Source organism: Falco peregrinus, chromosome 4 (assembly GCF_023634155.1).
Source record: "Falco peregrinus isolate bFalPer1 chromosome 4, bFalPer1.pri, whole genome shotgun sequence".
NCBI lineage: Eukaryota > Metazoa > Chordata > Aves > Falconiformes > Falconidae > Falco > Falco peregrinus.
The window spans coordinates 31,329,072-31,349,199 of NC_073724.1; the positions used below are offsets into that span (position 1 = coordinate 31,329,072).

General features: G+C 39.3%; 1 protein-coding gene across 8 annotated transcripts in view; it reads right to left on the minus strand.

Moving 5' to 3' along the window:
* Window positions 1-20,128, minus strand: part of MAP7D2 (MAP7 domain containing 2) — an 84,808-nt gene that overhangs the window by 28,928 nt on the left and 35,752 nt on the right. For all 8 annotated transcript variants that reach the window (XM_055802952.1, XM_055802951.1, XM_055802950.1 and 5 more), the window contains exons 2-3: window positions 8,324-8,401; window positions 4,961-5,124 (exon numbers count right to left, since the gene is read on the minus strand). In XM_055802952.1, the coding sequence (XP_055658927.1) occupies window positions 4,961-5,124; window positions 8,324-8,401 (242 nt within the window). The remainder of the gene's footprint in view (window positions 1-4,960; window positions 5,125-8,323; window positions 8,402-20,128) is intronic.

Here is a 20,128-nt window from a genome sequence, read left to right on the forward strand (position 1 = left end):
TGCAAACCACAGAATACAGTTATACCACCTACTATAGGAGTGTTGATTTAAGAATAAAATGCATGATGAAATAGATTAAAGAAAATATTATTTTTCATACATCTTTGAAAGCCCATGCTACCTACAATCTGAGGTTGAAATCTTAATTACATGATGTGGAGAGGTTGGTTCATTTTCATTTGCAAAGAGCCTTCCATTAAAGCACTGAAGAAAGTAATTATTAAACCTCATGAAACCCTGCAGATATAGCTTAGATAAAGAACAATATGAAGGCCATTTTTCATGACGAAAGGATAGTTATTTAAAAAAAAGATTTTAAGTTAGCACAAAACTAAAAGGCTAAAGAAAATAGTAAGACACATGGAAGCACAGCATAAACAACTCATACATTAATAATCTGGTCTGTGACAAAAACTCAACAAGACAAAGCATTCCTTCATCAGCAAACAATGCACAAACCCCTTCCTGTCTATACTATAGATGAAGCACCTTCTCAAAAATGTATCAAACTATCCACGTGATCCTCATTTGGGAACTCTTAACAGCTATAAATAGAGGAAATAATCTCTGCACTGAAGATATATTGTGAGCTTCCACAAAAAACTATAATGTACAAGCTTTACATGTAGGTTAAATTAAGAACAAGTAAAACCATAAAAAAAGTGCTATCTATTGCTAGTATATATGTTCCTTTCCAAAATCCATACTTATTCATCCAGGTTTTCCTCAGACTAAGCAACAGAACAAATGTTTGCATTGTCTGAATTAAAAAAACCAAGCAAAGAAAACCAAACCAAACAAGCCAAACAAACCTGAAAACCAGTAGTGAGAATACAAGTAATCTGACTGAAGTAGTTTCCTTTTCTCTACATAAAGCATGACACAGATGTGAAAACAAGGAAAAAATTAATTTTACAAGTATTGTAACTTAAAATAATTTGCACGAACAATTCAGAACCAATCTACCTTATACCTACAATACAAACATCTGAAAGAGCCCAAAAAATCTTCCTCTTCAGTTTATATATTTGTCAGTAGCTATCTAAATAGCTCACTGTTTCTCAATATTATCAGTTGCCTTCATCTTTTGAGTGGCTCTTCCACATAGCAACCAGAGTTCTGTTATTTTCTATTTAAAGAATGTATTAAAAAGCAATACAGTATTTTTAAATGTAACTACCATTCTGAATAGAATCCATTTTCTACTCTCAACCAATTACAATTATGCATGTGTATTAAGGGTGCGTGCATCAAAGAACAACACAGGACAAATGAAGTCTCTGTGTTAAGGTATATGGGGAGCTGCAGCAGCAAGTAATGGGGGGGGAGGGGAGCAGAGGACAGTCAGTGTTGTACTAAGGACTAAATTCTTCTCACATCTATCACACAGCTTGCAGCAAAATTTCTGTATTACTTGTGCAAGTGAATTCCACTCAGCATACAAACTGCCAAAATACGTTTGGAAAGCAATTATTCTTTCCATGTATTATAATTCAAAAAGTAATTAACTGTGAATTATAATATAGAAAGTAATTAACACTGTTATATCTTGAGAGTTTTTCACCCTCTTAAGTGCATACTTCTTACACATGTAACAAATAGTCCATGTGCACCAAAACAATCTCTCCAATGCTGCAGGATACTCTTTTTCCATTTAGCAGCTGCTACATTAATCTTTCAAGTCTGAGTGCTGGATTAGACTTGATGCTGCCTACCAGTAGTAAGTCATTTAAACAACAGTATATTGGTAGGATCAGTACTAATTTTATCAATTTCTTTTTTAACAAAATCTGATGGTTTTATTAAAACTGGACCTTTGACTAGATGAATGTTATTACTCTTATTTGCACTAGTATCCTTGACACAGCCTGTACAAGTGTGTTTGTATTGTCTTACAGAATACAAGGGCAGTAGAACACAGCTTCTACAGACTTCCCAATACCCTGGTGTACAGCTAGACATTTATTTGCAAGGTATTTCCAAGTTACATGGAAGTTCAAGATGGTGAAAGAGAAAAAATTATTTTAACGGAATGAGGACTAGCTTCACTTTTATCTAGTCCTAAAGCCACTGGCTACTTACTTAAGTTAAGAAAAAGTTTAAAGCAACTTTTTAATAGCGTCTGTGAAACAACAATACACTTCTTTCCTCAAGGCTCAGAGGCTGCTTTTACTAAAGGAAATAACAACTTCAAAAGTAATATGGAGGAAGGGCAGTGCTACTGAAGACCTCTACGGATAAGGAAGGTGAAGTCAATATACACAGAACAATTTTCAGACACACTTATTCAGTTCCTGTCTGAGGAATGGGACACACTCCCACCGTGCTCTGCCACAAGCTCCAGCTGCCCCAGAGAAGAACTCTGCCAGAACACATCCACTGCCATCAACACAGACTTTCAAACCACGATCTCTTGACTGGCACTGTAGAGGTGGGAGGGACAAACGCAAGCATAAAAAACTGAACTTTAGCCACCTCCTTTTTGAGATGTCCTCTGCATGAAAAACATTCAAGCAGAAGATGTTCTGATGTAGGAAGCCAACAAGTCCCCATAATTTGTTAAGAGCCATTCATCTCTCAAACTCTTACAGGTGCAACAATATTTTCTAGAGAGAGATTTATATATTCTGTTTTTATCACAAATATGCACTGCCTTCAGCTGTGTTAAAAAGCAGGGAAAAAAGACTTAAGGAAGATATAAAGTACAACCAATAAGGCAGACAGCAAGGAAGAAAATCTTCCTACTTGGCACTTCATACACCTGATGAACTGGTAAAATGGGTGCTCCCAGTCCCCGCCCAGTGTTAACCAGTGTTAAAAGGAGAAAAACTGAAGACATGCTGCAGTATGCTGGCTCACTGACCACGGCACTGTCGCCCCTCATCTCAGGTGTGGGAAATAGAGGTTCAAAGCTCTTCCAGTAAAGAAGGCCTCAAATGTCCAGAATGACTCAGCAGCAGTGAGTAATTTGCCATGCCCAGGGAGCTGCAACTTCATTACCATCCTTACTCAGACTACTCAGTACTCAGACTCCACTGCTACTATGCATACAGGGTTTGAGAGGCTCATCAGAAGAGCTGGGCGGGGGTTGGCATACCCTTTAGTAGAACTCAAGTGGAATTCAGCAAATGAGGGAATAACAAATAACCATGAAGGGAAGCAGGAGGTGGTGGTGGTGTCTCCTTTTCCCAGTTTCCTTCTTCCCTCATCCTCCCCTGTCCTACAGTTTATTGTTATGTACCTTCCCCTCCTTCAGAGGCTCCTGGATTTTTCCTCTCACTAGGTCTAATCCATCCTCAAGCAAGCATCCTCTCCTGTCCTCCTGCCCACACAGCCTTTTCTCAGGTTCCTCAACCTGGGGGAAGGAGAAAAGGAAAGGGAAAGGAGCCAGGCCTGGGCCTGCCTTGGCTTCCAAAAGGCTTTAGACAGTTTAAGCTTGAAGGACCAGCTCAGTGAGCAGAACTAGGAGTGGTATGTATTATGACCAAATACTTGGAGGTAGCCTTTCTCTCACCATTAGAGGAATCTCTTGCTACACATACAGGGTGCTGGGGAGCTGTAACAGGCTCATTGATGCTTGGGATAAACATCACTGTGCGCTCAGCTTCTTATATCCACCTCTGGGCAAGTGCAGGCAAGTGCACTACAGATGGGATCCCCACCAAACAGAGCCTTCAGGTCTGACCTGGCATACCCTCTCTTACGTCCAACAACCCTGCTCTCATTTCTGCAGCACAGGCAAAACCACACAGGCAGGGAAAGCAGGCAGTTCATCACTCTTCCTACACCTGTTTCCCCTCCCTGCCCCATTCTGGTGCAAATTCCGAGGACAGGGTTTTGGAAGTTTTTGTACTTGCCACTTTCCCATACAAGCCCTACAAAGGGGATCAATTTTGCTTAGCTGCAAAAGGTTATTACAGGAGGAAATACTGGGGAAGGAGCATGTCAGGCCAATGACGTCACCGAGGAGGAAACCTCCTACCCTTTGTTTCTGGTTTTTGCCATTTTTCTTACCAGAATTTGAAATGAACGACATGACAAAATATTTTAAAATTAATTCTCAGCTATTATGCAGAAGCCACAATCAGTATGTTACTGCTGTTATGACAGCAGTGTATTATTCTGATCCCACGCAGAAGTGTTTTACCTCTTTTGCAATGATATTTTGATCAAAAGATGGAGGGCAGAAAGTAGGGAAGATTAACAACAGCAGATTTCTAGAGCCTTTTTATCTAGGAACTTGGGAAATACATTCTTCTGACTTTTTTTTTTTTTAAAACCACTGCCCCCTTTTCCCAAAATCATTAATTCTTTACCAGTTGCAGTAGCAGTGCTAGTGTTTTCTACACAATGTCACGTGGAGACACACACACACACACTGCATTCAGAGATTCGCAACAGCAATTGGACTCATTAGACCAAAAAAGAACTTTCAGTGATCTCAGCAGGAAGAGTAGAAGACAGGAAGGGTATGAAGATGCTTCAAAAGATGTATGAGTAGTCCTGTTCTGTGCTAGAATCTTAAACCAGCCTAGATTCTTCACTGCTTTAAGTAAGAAATTCTGAATTTGTCACTGAGGAAAAACGAAACAACACATTTTCAAAAACATTATTTCAATTTCACAGACAGTAAACAAAACAGTATGAACAATCTTTTCCCTCTTATGGAAACATTTTTTAAAACTAACTTCTGGAAAGCTGGTGCTTTATCATCTGACAGTGAGAGTCCCCCGTATGTTAGCATAAGTAGATGACTATTCTGGCAGATCATACAAAAACCAAGACACAAAAAAAGCTTTGGGAAGTGTTTTTGATGTACAAGCAGTAGTAGAGTACTTATAACTATGGTCATGTGCATTTGCAAAATAAATAAATCAACATTTAATGCAAGTCAGTAATCAACTATGTTTAATGCTACCATAAAGAGTTGCTCTGCCATACATCTCCCAGTGGATCTTACCTCCTCCTCTTTAAGCTTTTGTCTCCGTTTTTCTTCAACAGCGGCTCTCTTCTGTTCTTCTCTCTGCCTCTGTTCCTCCAGCCTTCTCCATCGCTCCTCCATTTGCTTTTCATATTGAAGTTTTGCTCTTCTCTCCTTCTCCAGTATCTGCTGTTCTCTAGCAGCTTCAGAGAGAAAAAGGTGCATTTCACTTTATGCAAATTTTCTTCTGCTTTAAAACCATTTGATAACATGACACAATAGTGTAAAACAGCAAACAAGTACACAGGGTTTTAGTTCACTAAGATCAAAAATATAGTGCACAGAAGCGCTGGAATGATTAATAAATCTAAACGATTTGCTCGATAAATAAATAGGGAAGCTCTCTGTACACAAGGTGACAGTTTGTGCCCCTTACACCTAGGTAAAAACAGTGTACGGAATAGTTTACAATTCCTTTTTGGTTATGTTTCAAATTCCTCTGTAGCTTAAAGCCAAATGCTTTTTTCACACATAACAAATGTTCTCAGTAGTGAATCAGTCATACATGTTGAAGCAAAAGCCCTTAGAATTTCTTTAAAACTGTGCTTCTCGTTTTGGGGCTGCCTTCAAAACAATACATGAAAACATACGCTAAATTTTCTATGATGCTTTGAGAACACACCATTCTGTTCATTAATTGGTGTTACACTGTTACCCACTTCTGCTTCTCTGCATGAAAAAAAAAATTACTTCTGTTATTGAGGGTTTGCCCAGCTGTTTATTCCAACTGGAGTCATAATCTTCTTGAAACATTAGCTTGTTGTCACAGAAATTCAGACAGCAACATTACATACAGGACTGTTGCTTCAGGTCTGCATAGGAGAACAAGTAGCAGAAGTTACTGTGAGAAATCATGAGGAAAAATCCACTTCTCATGCAAGTGTATTCCCTAAAAAGGCAGGGAAGCAGAGTTCAGTAAGCATGCTTATATACACGCAAGTGTGTATGTCACATACCACCACATATATATGGCCGATATCAAAGAAGGAATATTCTCATGGTTGCCAGGCTAAGAACTTGAAAGTTAGGAAAAGCCAGAATTAACACTGTTTTATACAAGAGCTAGTCCTTCATCCTGCTCACCTAGTCAACTTCAGTGTGCTTCTTCAATTCCTGTTTCCTTGTACAGAAAATTTTCACCCTTTTAACTCTCTCAGTATCTTCCCATCAGTCCCAGACTCTTCCTTGCCAAGCCATCTCAATTCCCTCTTCTCCTATCAGCCTTACTCCCTCACCTCCTGCCCCCAAGCTCTTTAACCACAGCTGTGACCTTCACTACCTCCTTAGCCCCACTCTACCCTCAAGCCCTTGGTTTAAAAGCCAGAGTCCCTCCAATACCAGACCCTTTTCCAACAGTTGCATTTCTTTCCCTTGAATACTGGATCCTCCTACAATACTTCTTTTTCACATCCAACCTGCTTTACAGAACAACTTCTACCTTATTCTTGTTAGAAATAGTTGATGTTGTCTTCCCCTTTTGCCTTGTGAGAAGTCACCATTCCTTGCCCTGAGGACAGGGCAGTGTGAGAGGGGTGTCAACTGCTGCAGGTGAGCCTGGATTTGTACACAGATAAAGAGTTACCTCAGGGACAGTGGAAGACAAGTGACCAGTCACTAATTATTAATGACTACTAGCCACATCAAGTAGAGCAAGTGAAAACAGCATGCTGGAGTTGATAAAACCCAAAAATAAAGTGAGGTGTCCAGAGATTGCACTATTACCTTCCGAGTAAGCAGGTTAAACCCAGGACTGATTCTACACAGAAAAGCAAACCATTCTGTCATCAGGAACATACATACAGTTCTTATTCCTTGATTTAGTGATACTAAACCACTGATCAATGAGTTTTGGCTTTGGTGAAAAGGTTATTTCATATTGCTGCAAAGTACCTGCTAGCTGCATAAAGATCTGTCCATCTAGTGAACTTGCTGCTTTTTTTCTGAACTCCTAAAAGAAATTCGCCACAGGCAAACTGTAACCAAAACCCAGAGCTCCTCATTCTAGAAATGGCCTTAAACCTAAGAAAGTATGTTTCCAGAAGGCATGTATGATGTCGGGATACAAGAACTGCAGAGAAGCCCTCCCAAATCCCCTGGGCCAATAACTCCCAGATTCTCCAACTTTTTTCCCCCTCTCGTCTCTTCTGCTTTTTAATCCAAGTCCTTTCCAATCTATTCATCATGTCACTTTCTCAGGAACCAGAAAAGAAGGGATTATCAAGAGGACAGAAGAGGTAGTCTGGATTGAGTATACTTAGAACAGATGTAAACTACAACTCCGGCTGGTGCATGCCTCATAGACAGAGCCTCTGGGGAGATTAAGAACTAAACACAATCAGATTTTCACAGAAACTACCAAAAGGAATCTTTGCTCACCAAGCCCACAGTACAAAAAAAAAAAAAAAAGTCAATGGCCTCAAGCCTCAGGTTTTGTCAAGAAATGGTCAACAGTTTATTTATTGTGCAAAAACCAGTATTCTCCTATGACTTTTTTCCCACAGGTGTCCATAATGTTTTATTTGACATTTCCTCAAAATACACATCTAGCTTAAATTTTACAAAATCATAAACCACTGACAATTCCTTCTAACAGGTATTGTCAGGGGCCTTTCTTGTTACTACAATGAGGATAAGTGAAGGTAACTGTTAAACATACATATACAAATGCATATATATTCAAAAACAATGCTGAACAATTAATTTAATTCATATATAGATATGAAATTAACTGTGTATACACCCATGCACCTTTTTTTTTTCTCCCTTTGATTTCCTCAGCATTTCCCTGGTGGTATTAGTAGATTAAAAACACCTGAATATTTTAAAAACTCCGAAATCAATGCTTATGTTATTTAGGAAATGAGTATTTTTTCTCATTGTCTTGAAAGATTACACATTTTAAACCTTATGGAAAAGTATCTGCTTCATGCTGTACTTAACAAGTCCATAGTATCTTTTAATATCGCTAAAACTTAATGAGACTAAAATTGAAGCTGGTTCACCAAATCATCCTACTTATTATCCTAAGTATTATTCAAGGCTTATTTAGTATTTTTACAAATCACAATTGTAACACTCAGTATCTTGCACATAAACCTATATTCAGAAGTACATAAAGAAGAAAGTCAACTTGTAACTATAGACTATTAAATATTCAAATGGAAATCGCAGAAGACAGATTATTTTTTATAATTTAATGTAAAAGTAGTAATATAAGTGATAAATACTAGGAACAGACTGAATCACAATGTTTAAAATTCAGAACAGAAAAACTGTCATGTTAGTAACTTAAGTCTATTAACACATATACATAAATAATACATACACCTCTCGCCATCTTACCAAAGTATTTCTCCCTTTCTTCTCTCCTCTCCTTTGCCAGTCTTTGTCTTTCATCAGTTTTTAGAAATCCATCAATGGCTGAAGTAAGAGAGATTAAAAAAAAAAAAAAAGTATTAAAAAAAGTGTTAGTAAAACTAAAGAAGCATCCAAAGATCCAAAAGAACTAAAAAAATCCACCAAAAATAAATATCTACGGCATTTAACAACCCCAACAACAAAAACTATTCTGCACTTGTATGCAGGCCAATTAACAAACTGGGATTTGGACACATCCTGAGCAGTTTCCTACCTACTGCTGAACTCAAAGCACAGCTCCTCACTGTAAATGCTCGACTCCTCTTCTCAGAGCAAACAAGCATGCTGTTAGTGCTCGTTTTAAAACTTAAAACTTTCTTGGGAAAAACCATAAGGATAGAATTAAGAGGTATTAATCTTTGTTAAAAACCTCATTCTAAAGTTTTTGGCTAAAAAAGAAAAACGTAGCTCAGGAAAGCAGTATGCAGCTCTTACAGTCTAATGCTATGTAGAGTTCCAGCCTTCATATTTATGGCTTAACACAGCCCCACAGCTTCCTCGCCCACAGCAAACCACTAGCCCCAGCTCATTTCAACAACGAGCAATTAGCTGGATGAGGCTACAGAGGCAGCAGCCCTCCTGCCCTTTTTTCCTGGTAGGAAACACTTTGTTTCCTGCTCCAGCTGGTATCTAAAAGCAGGTTACTTGTTTGGGAGGAGGCTGCATAAGGATGTGCTGTACCTGAATCCAGACACCCCAGTTCTTTGCACAGCATAAGCCACTGAAAAGCCCAACTTAAGAAAGCAGGGAGTGACACACGAGGTGCCTCGGGGTCACCTGCCTGCATGCCCTGGAATGAGCAGGCAGACAGACCTTAGATGGACCTTCTGCAACACCACAGGTAAGCTCACCAGCAGCTAGTGACTTGATGGACCAGCTAAAGGATGGTATCCTTTCAAAACAGCTGACAGGGCCTCCAGTGCCCTCCTTTCACTCTTTGTTTTCAGGATCTCCTGGGGTCTTAGCAGGGCTCCAGCGCAAACAGGCACAGCATCTCACAGCACAGTTTACATAATTTGCAATCATTATTGGGGCTCCCTACTGAGTTGCTGCATTATAATTAAGTCCCCTTTCCCTTTTGCTCTAAGAACTGAAGTCGATAATTTTCTCGGATAAATACGAGTGGAAAAGTTACTTAGACTGTAACCTCAACTATCTTCCTGAACAGTCACACTTGCAGGCTCCTCTCCGAGGGCATCCTGCCTTAAAGATTCTGCGTAAGTGCCTTTCTGTAAAATGTACAGTTCTGCAGCAAGGCTGAAAACCAGCCTCAGTGGTCCCTTGTGACTGGTGTAAAACGTAGGTCTCAGCTGTCCCCCATTAGAATAACAGCTTGCTTTTTCCCCAAGCAGCACCTTCAAACACCATCTCTAATCCTCCTCTGCAAACACAGACAGTGACTACTTGATGGCAGCCCGGCCTCTGGAAAATTGTAATTATAGTTCACAGCTGGTTAATTACAGCTAGAATTTGTGGGTCAAATACATATCTATTTATTACCAAAGACTCATCCTACTTCCATACTAGTCCACTTGTTTGTTCATTTGGCTGCATTTATTGTCAGATTTGACAAGTAAGAAGAGGAGGCAGCTCAGTAAAGCAACCACTGCAAAGGTTTGCAACTACTTTGAAAGGGCCTGCAATAAGTAACCAAGAAGGGGAATCCTGTTGTCAGCAGTTAAATTACAGCTCCAACGGAAAGCTTTCTCAATGATCTGAAAGTCAAAGCAGCATGAAAACTACAATTTAGACGAGAATCCGTAGAGAAGGTAAAATCAAGACAGGATCAAGAGCTGAAAGAGGGAAGACAGAGCTTGGGAGCAAGTGGAGGCTGGAGAAAAGGAGAAAGACAAGCAGAGGCAGGAGCTAAGGTCTTCTGTGGCAAGCGACCTAACTCTGATGGAGAGGTGGAACCTTGAGTATGGAAGCTAAGGAACGGGCAGAGGAACAGCAAGACAGTTCATGTCTATGGTTTATGTTTACAAAATCCTGCACTAGCTCCCCTCACTCACCTGCTTTCAGGAGAAACGAAACCTTATGAAACCCTACCCTTTTAATCTATGAAACCCACTGGAAAAATATGTTGCATTATGCTTGTCAATGAAGTTGCAGTAAACTTTGATTGCTTTGTGAATGCAACTGGCAGAAGCGGATCTAAAAGCTCCGGCCTTGCTCTCAACTACCATAGCTACCCAGAGTTGATGCACAATTTTTCAGGTTGGCTTTCTCAAAAGTGTGGATGTCTCAAATCCACTCAGGTAATATTAAAAGAATATCAAGGCTGTAATACCAGACATTTAAGAAATGAGATGCATCAGAATAGAAGCGGTCTGTAAAATCCTACTTTGTCTCCTTTTACGCACATATTATGCATTTTTTCCTTTTTGGTCCCTCCACTTATTCAGTGCATGGGATAAACCTCCTCAAGAAGTGAACCAAGTTCAAAGTGGTTAGTACTTCTTGCTTCATATTGTTCTGAAACTGGAAAGTAGACTGAACTATAATCTGAATTCTGTTTTGGAGGACAGTGCTCCAGATTTCGGTTACGGGCCAGGTGAAACAACAAATATATGGAACTGCTGCTCATTAAATGTGCAACACACCAATGTGCAAAAACACCTGTGGAGGAAAATAGTATGCAACCTAATAAGTACAGGACTCAAATGCATATGCACGCAGCAAGAGTAGCAATAAAATAGCACAGGCATCCTCCATACTAGCATTTCTTAACTCAAACACTTGACTTCGTGAATCAGCATGCCTACCAAAAATCAGAAATTTGCTTGCCTTCAGAAAGTAAACACAGCTTTGAAGGACAGAATAACTATTCCCTGGGTAATAACTTGTACCTTGGGATGATGAAAGGCCAAAATTAGCATATTTACTACACATCTTCATATAATACGCATTATAAACGTAATGGGCACAGCAGTTACCTGTGGCGAGAAATCTGATTCATGACAGGAATTCAAATTCTGTTTAGTAAAGCAGGCTGTAAACACCAAGCCAGCGCTGTACCATGAAAATAACGCCATGCCATCTACATTTCCTAATACGACTGCCAGCAGAGGGCAGAACAAGGTTTCCATGAAAAAGGAAAGCCCACAGCAAAAAAGCTTTCACTGTGTTAAGTGACCTCAGGTTAATAGTCTGTATACTCAGCTTTGTCCTGAGCTTTCCTCATATTTACAGCTAAGCCTCTGATCCCTCGGTTAGAGGCGTGTAGCAGCAAATGACATATTTAAAAGTCGGGATGTAAATGCAAGCTGGTTGTGCCTTCTGCCAGAGTAACGAATACAAAGAGACGCACGCTGGCAGAAAGTTCTCTAATAACTCTTTATTCCCAGACCTGCAGAAGAATAAGGAAACTGCCCAAGTGACATCAAAGATTTTATTGTAAGGAAGCACACACACAAATTGCCGCTCCTTCTGCTCCATCTCCCATCCCTTGTCAAAAGCCCCTTTTCCAGAGTCCCCACTCTCAAAGGCAAGCATCTAACTGCTGGGCTAATTCCTTGAGACTGTGCCTCATTTTTCAACTGAAGAGGTCAGCTGCTCCTTTGAGACTTTGTTACAACAAGCATTCCTAAAGAAAGAGACCATAACTTAAAACTGGTTAAAATAGCAGCAGTCCTGCAGCAGTAATATAACAGCTAATGCTGCAGGACTTTTTCAATACTTTAATGTTACTTTGAAATAAATATTCACAGAAGTAAAAACTGACATGTTAATCGCAGCAATCGCTGCTTTGATGGGCAAAGTAAACCTATTCAGACTGATGAAACAGTGCCAGAACATGTCCACACACACTCTGCTCCACATACCACTTGCATAAGCCTCTTGCTGGTTGCTAAAGACAGAGGAAGGCTGTCCTGTCCTGATGAGACACAAGGCAAGCTCTGTCTTTTGAAATCCATATCCTGTTTCTGGTTGAGAAAACAAGTACTCGAGCAGGACAATCAGGTTATTGGAAGCTGAGAGTACATTTCAGAAAGACAAACCTAGCTGCTTGGACATCTCCTGTCCTGAAATTCACACCTGAGTAACTGCCAGCAGATAGGGCGTCCATTCATATTTTTTTTTCCTACTCTGCTGTTGAATGCACATATACATGTGTCTTCTGTAATATTCCACGGTATTTGGTTTCACAATGTATTTATATAATAGCACAAATCAAAGTCCTTGATAGCAGGCATCCCAAGACAGAAGGGAAGTCAGCTAAGGATCTGAGCACAGCTCTCTGTAACTGTGTTCAACATACTTAGACCTTTGGCCATCCTATATGACCACGTTCAACAAGTTCAGACCTTCACCGCTCTATGTGACACCATCCAACATTCTCAGACCTTTGCCACAGTGTATGTCATCTACACTGAAGTTGCTGCATTGGTGAAATTCCCAGTTTGGATGTACTTCTGCCCATGGGTAGCCTTGCCAGGGATGTGGTGAAGTGGCCTGTATACCAGAACAGAGCTGCCTGAGAGCACTTAAACCCACTGCTTTGCTGGCAAACTCCATTGTTTCAAATAATAAAATCTCAATCTATAAAATCAAGGTTTTGCTCCCTAAAAACCTGCTTTCGCTCCCTTGAGACTGTTATTTGCAACCACAGAGAACAGAATTTTCCACCTGCCACTGCTTCCCTCTGGGTACAAACTGAATGAAGAAATGTTATGTTCAAGTTTTCAGTTACTGACTATACTCAGAGGGGAAAAAAAAAGGGGTGACACTGCATGTGACTGTACCTGGATGACACTTTCTATTGGCAAAAGACACTTTGTCTAAATTTTAATTGTAGTATGTCACTGAGAAGCTTTCAGGTAGAGTCAGCCTGCAAACAACACAAGGGCTTTGCCGGTATGTTCAGTAAGATTTAGCGGATTGTCCTTTTTTTTAATAATTATCTTTTAAAAGTTTTGGGTTTTTTTAATTGAACAAGCTGTTTGTTGTATTGCACTCAAAAAAATAAATACAAAGAATCAGAATTTTTCCAGTTTCAGCCACTTAATTTTATTTTCATGTTTGCCAGGCTGGATTTCAAATATAACCAGAAAAGCAAAAGGGACATTTTCCATTATGCCTAATTAAAATACCAGGATTGCTATTTGTTGTTATAAAGATGTTAAGTAGATGAAGTCATTAAGGGCAGACTCAGCTGCCAAACACAGTGACATTTCAGACACCTCAGGCTGATTGTCTGAGAGGTGGCCTGGCAGATAGGACACGGATGCTGTCAGGAACCCACAGGCCCTGGTGAAAAGCTAGGACACAGAGTGTCAGTAAGTACCTGCCTTATGCTCCTCATCTCCACCCTCGATTTTCAAATTATTTGTTTGAATCAAGAACTTCTGCTATACATCACACAAACATTACAGTAGCAAAACATATCCTACTGGTATGTTTATTTAAGTTTAAGGTAAAATCACTCCAAAATGCTGGCCAAGTAACTTTAAAATTAGACATAAAAGTATACATACGTCATTTGGTGATGACTTATAACAACAAAAACATCTTCTATTACTGCATGAAGGGGAAAAACTTGCTAAAATATAAAAGGCAGGTATTTTCAGTTCTGTACGAATCTGTAGGTAGGATTTTCCTCCCCTTCTAGCCTGTTCCTGCAGCTTCTTACTGCAGGTAATTACAAAAATTGCACAAATAAGAAGGTGAATGGTGGAGATTCAGCTGTAACTTTTTTTTAAACTTCAAAATAAACCCGGAAACACTCATGCTTATGAAGACAGTTAAACATTTAATTTCTAAATTCAGGAGTTAACACTCTGTATTCCTACATTTGTCAATACAGATACCAATTAATCCTTTCAACGTTACAAATGAAAATTTTGAAAAAGTCTCTAAAAACGTGAGCGTGTATCATGCACGAAGAGAACTTTTATTCCAGTATATGAAAAAAATTTCATCTTAATCATATGTTCTCTAATTTTTACTATTCATGAATAGTAATTTTAATAGCAGATACTGATATACTTGAACACAAAATTCCATTTCATAATGATTTTTTGTATTTATTCTATGACTGCAGTTAATTTGAAAGCACCTTCAGTAACTTCACATGAAGCTTTCAAATGAAAAATTGTTCTCAAGAACTTCTAGAAATAGTTGTATTTCTCTGAAAACTTCATCTTTGTAGCATATATGCAACCCATGCATGCTGCATTATCTCTTAAATGGTGGACACGTATGTCGGAGTTTCTATGCTGCAGAATAAAGCCTGTACAGAGATGCTTACAGATGGCAAACAGGGATAAAAGACAGACCTGCCTCTCCATCCTGCTCCAAGGGAGTGTATTATACTCCCTTTCTCTGCAATAAAAACACTTTCTAAGACTCTTGACTCACAAGGGGGAGGGAGAAAGGAGACAAAAAGGAAGCGGGTTTCCTTTTGCTTATACATCTTTCATCCAACAATTAGTTACCAATGGAATTTTTCCAGTGGAATATTCCTCTGCTAGAGGACAAATAGGAAACTATTGTTAATGCCTTATATAAAGTTTTAATACAAAACAAAACGTTCATACATGTAAACATTACATTCAAAGCCTTAGCTAACAGTTCTCAAAGCTTCAAAACAAAGCTTCAAAGTCGCTATTGCTCTAGTGGCCATTGATCAAAGCATGCACAGCTCTACGCACTGGCTCCAAAGCAAGCTGGCAGGTAGGGACCCAGTCAGACTTTCATGCCACTCCTGCTCTCATGCAAGTCTCATGAATTATATATTTTGTGGAATATCAGCAGAACCAGAATTTAGCATCAAGATATTTCTACAAAAATGTTGAGAGTTGAATAAAAATTCTAAAATTAGATGAAAGAAGTAGCAAAAAAAAAAAAGGGGGGGGGGGGGGGAATATGCCTGAAGATTCATGTTTGTTTATAAATGTTTTTATGAAAATGTCTAGTCTTTTTGCCTAATTGAAACTGATTAGACGCATCTGCAGTACAATCTAAGTTTAGGGAGACTTTTCAGACCTCTTTTATTAAAGAAAGGCCATTGCACAGCATCAGAATCACAACTAAAAAAAAAATATTTTTAAGAGTTATCCTTTAAAACAGTCTAAGCAGGGCTTTATGGGGGCCTTGGTGTTGGTTGGTTTTTTGTTGGGTTTTCTTGTTTGTTTGTTTTATGGGAGTTGAGAGGGTTTGGGGGGGGTTGAGAGGGTTTGGGGAGGGTTGGGGGGGTGTTTTGGTTTTTCTTGGTTTCCCACATACACACCTTGCTTTTAAAAAAATTTTTTTCCAGTAAACATAGAAATTCTCGGTATAAAAGACAGATAATCAAATTTGAAGATGCAGGAAAACTATGGTTTTTAAAATTGATCTTGTCACAACTTTAATTATATTATCAGAAAAAGCCCCTCAATAATATTAACCAAAAATAATAAGATAGCACTTTCCCTCTTCAGATACTTAACTACACAACACTTACAATGAGGAGTGGAAAAAAGGCATAATCCAAAATGAATTAATGCATTCATAACACTGTCTTGGGAACAGATTCATCCTACACACAGCCACTCTGTCTGAGGAAAGCAATCCTTTTTAAACCTGCTCCCTGAGCAAGTAAATAATCTTACAGTTCTGGGTGGGGGCAGGAATCAAATCAGCAACTTTCTGGAAGAGGAAAAGACTACACATTCTGAAATGGATTAAAAAAAAAGAAATAAACAAAAACAAATATTGCTTCTAACTCACAGTTAACAGTTAAAAACTAAATGCAAGTAAGGTTCACGAAGGAATAATTGCTGTCACCAGCTGGAAATTATGTACTAAATCAAGCAAACCCCCAAACCCATAAACATTACAAATAAAACAATTATTTTTCCACCACAGAATTTTTTTCTTCTTTCGTTCACTCACTACATACCTCCTAAGTTAACAGTTGTCCCAACATGTATTCAGAATTCATGCATTTACTAACTTGCACTGACTAGTTTCACTGACTTCAGCAGAACTAATTGGTTAGAAAAGATAGAAATATCTTGTTAGGATCAGGAAGCCTTTGCATGCCCCACCCAAGTCTGAAAACAGGTCCTATCACTCATGTACTATCATAATAAATGGAAAGCACACTTGTTACAAGGAGAGCATCTATGAATACTGTAAACACTGCTTGCCTAGTTCACTTTCTGACCTTTGCAAAAAAAAAGCCTAAGACAGTAACCTAAATTCTAAGACAAATTCAATTTCTTTCCAACAACTTTTGTCACCAAAAGGAACTAATAAAAAAAGCTGTGCATCTATAGTGGAGACTAACATACTTCAATTCCTCATTAAAAGTGTTTCTGGACTTGCAATGCACTTTATGTATCAACATCTGCTGATGTTATACAGTTGTTATTAGGTATTAGATAACCAGAGCTCAGTGAAAACTAGCATTCCACTGATGCAGGTATTTTTAACATCAGCAAACAAGATGGAAACTGTACGTATCCATTTGTCTCACCTCCAAGTAGTTTGCAATCCTCAAACGCACATTAAAACCCACTTCCTATTCAAGTTAATTGGCTTTGCTGTGTACAGCATTGAATAGCAATCTTACACTTTGGTGGTTTTGCAGTTTTCAATGCTATGTTCCGCTCTCACATGGTAGCTGCAGTGCATAAAGGCAGTAAAATTGAACGGAGAGCACAGAACTGCTTTTCTATATCCAAGTAGCAAGCGCTTTTGTGGAAGTCTTTACAGCTACTGCAGTCTTGCACAGCCCCCGCGTGGGCAAGGAGCTGACCTACAGCTGAGGTGCACCACTCATTTCACTGCGATTTTTTTTTTCCTCTGCTGACAGAGCAGACGTCTTATGCTGTAATTTAAAACCAAGGGGTGCAGGAGCCAGTGTTTGCAAAGATGATTATCTGAAGAAAACAGACAGCTTACCCGATGCAAGAACTCAGAAAAGTTAGAGCGTACTAGGCAGAGCTCCTGTCTTCATGCTCTTCAGTGTCACTGGCCTTGCGACCTGAGTAACATTCCCTTCGGCAGCGGACAGTGTGCTGCCTCCACCCCCAGGCCAGACATCCCTGCAGCCAGGATCCCTCATTAAAATCCTACTTCGCGGTGAAGGGGAAAGTTGGGATGATTTTCCCACCATGGCAGTAGCTCACATGTCAAGCTGCCCAGCTCAAGGCACTGAAGCGCACTGCTGAGGGCCATTATTCTGCTGCCAATGCTCCTTTTATCCAAAACTAAACTTTCACAGCACCAATACAGAGCAGCTGCAAATCTCTGATTTCAGGTGACTTGGGGCTCACAGGACAGTGTTTCAGGGGAAGCCCTGGCAGTTTCTAGACAGCCTGCTTTCTTCTGTGGTCTCTGCCTGTAGGTCATGGGCCCCTGGAGGAAAGCAACTGCTTGCAGATGTGCCAGTCTGGGAGATAGAAAAAGTCCTGTAATCAAACTCTTAATTAACCTCTATGTCAAAGTAACCATACAAGAGCGTGACATGGCAAACAAAACTACAGCTTGCTTCTAAACCAGCTTCAGCCAGAAAGCGTTCTTCTGAAGCCCTGAATAAAAACGATGACACAGACTTGTCAGTATATCCTCATTAACTGTCATTAAAAACAAATCTAAGCATTATCACTGAAGAAACAATAAAACAAGGTTACTATCTAGAAATAAAGGGCTCACAGTGAGGAGACAGAGGCTTGGGAAACGCTCATTAATGAGGTAGCAATTTGTACAGTGTAGCACTGACCTTAAGCAATCCACTGCACATGTACGTACAGGGATGGCTCTGCTGAGTCCTTTAACTAACCGTTTTTCAGTTCCAAGTCTAATTTAACAGAAACTGCCCTAGAAATATCTGTGCTTTGGGATTTGCTCCGAGTTGTAGAAAAGGTGTATTTAGAAAATCAAGAAAACATATTTGGCTTCTATCATTGCTTAGAGAGACACAAAGTGTTGCCAGCATGCTCCTTATTACCACAATATGCCTACATATTTTCTCCTAGACAGTACATTAACTTCTTCATATTATTTTCATTTCTCACTATACCCTGTTCTCCATCATTTAATCAGTGATGACTGAAGATTTGGAGAAGGCTTTAGGGTGTTTCTCTTCTGTTCTTTGTGGTAAGCAAGGTGAATACAGAGCATTTCACAAAAGAAGAATCCATTTGCAATTTTCCATTTATATATGTCTATTAAAAAAAGCACACATTTATGACTTACTAACATGACAAAACATGCACGTATCAAGGACTAATCTAAATAACCTCTACTTTGCTCTGCCTCTACCTGGTGCATTGCTGAAACAGCATATTATTTCACATAGAAGCAGCTACCAGATATCAGATGCAGAAAGCATGTTTTCCCTGTGATTTGGCAAAGGCCTCAAAGAAGAAACAAAGCTGATTAATCCAGAGTAGACATGATCAAGTGAACTTCATCCTTTGTTGACTTGACTGTGAATAGGAGGAAGAGTTAAAATGTTGCTTTTACTGTGCTTCACACTAATAGTGCATCCTATGGATTTATTTCAAGGGGAAGAAAAACATCCATTGATTATCAAAACCAAAACAATTTATTCTAGGAACATGCACCGTAGATCCTCATTGGGAGGGAAGCTTTTACAAAAAGCTTTTACAATTAGATGTCTGACTATAACTTTTTTTCTTGCATTTTAGTAGCTGTACAACACCAATGTATTTCCTATTAATAACATTACACATAGACACAGTTTTGACTAGGTTTCTGGTCAGTTTACCAAAGTGTATTCCATACAGCTCCTGCTTTTGGATGCCCCAGTCTTGGCCCCCAGATACAAATCATATAATTTAGTGGTGGAATCTGAATATTTGCCCTTTTTACATCCCTCTTGTGCTTCTATAGAGTTATTGGTCTCATCTGAAAATCTAATCCTTCTCGGTGTTGCATCAAGAGCCTAACATGTCCCTGTTGCAACTTCTGCCTAGTTTTCTACCTGTCCTTCAGCCGTGACCTTCTGACTCTTAAGGAAAACCACATGTGAAGTTTTCGTTGCATGCAGTTCCACCTGGAAGACTCTGCTGAGACTTGACCAAGCACTGGAAACCTCAATGTCCTAGATAAAGAGAAATAAAAATATTTGCATGCATCCCTTTGCATGTAAAGTATGCACCTTTTTATGATCATTTATAATGATTTTTCTTGATCCAACTATTTAATATTAGCCACTGTGCATAGAAAAATGTCTGTGTTAAAAACCAAACCATGCCCCCAAAGGACACTGCTCCAAAAGAACATCATCCAACTTTTTACCCTTGAACAATGTTAAAGGGTCTGAATTTCTTAGAGCTTCCAGATGTCTAGGCAATACCCCTAGGTGAAGATTGCCTTAACACTGACACAGGCAATGTAATTTATGTACGGGGCTGGTGCAGCCTCTTGAAGGAGTCCAAGACTGCCGACAATAAGACACAGTTACAGCTTTAACACTGAGACACACTGGGTCTCACCCACTTTGGCTAAATCCCACCCCATTCTGATGGAAAGACAATGTTTGCATTCTGTGGAAACAGGCAGAAGGCATTAGATCTATTAAGTTAGTACCTGGAAGAGTATTTTTCAAGGGCAAGGGACAGTATACAGATGGACTGATACACAAATAAGGCTGATAATTTCTGCATCTGTTGAAAGAATTATGTGGACCCATGTTCTTAAATAGTATTTAGTTAGATTTTCAGTACTTCAGAAAGTGTTAAAATGAAGTCTGCCTTCTTACCACTGCAAAAAGAG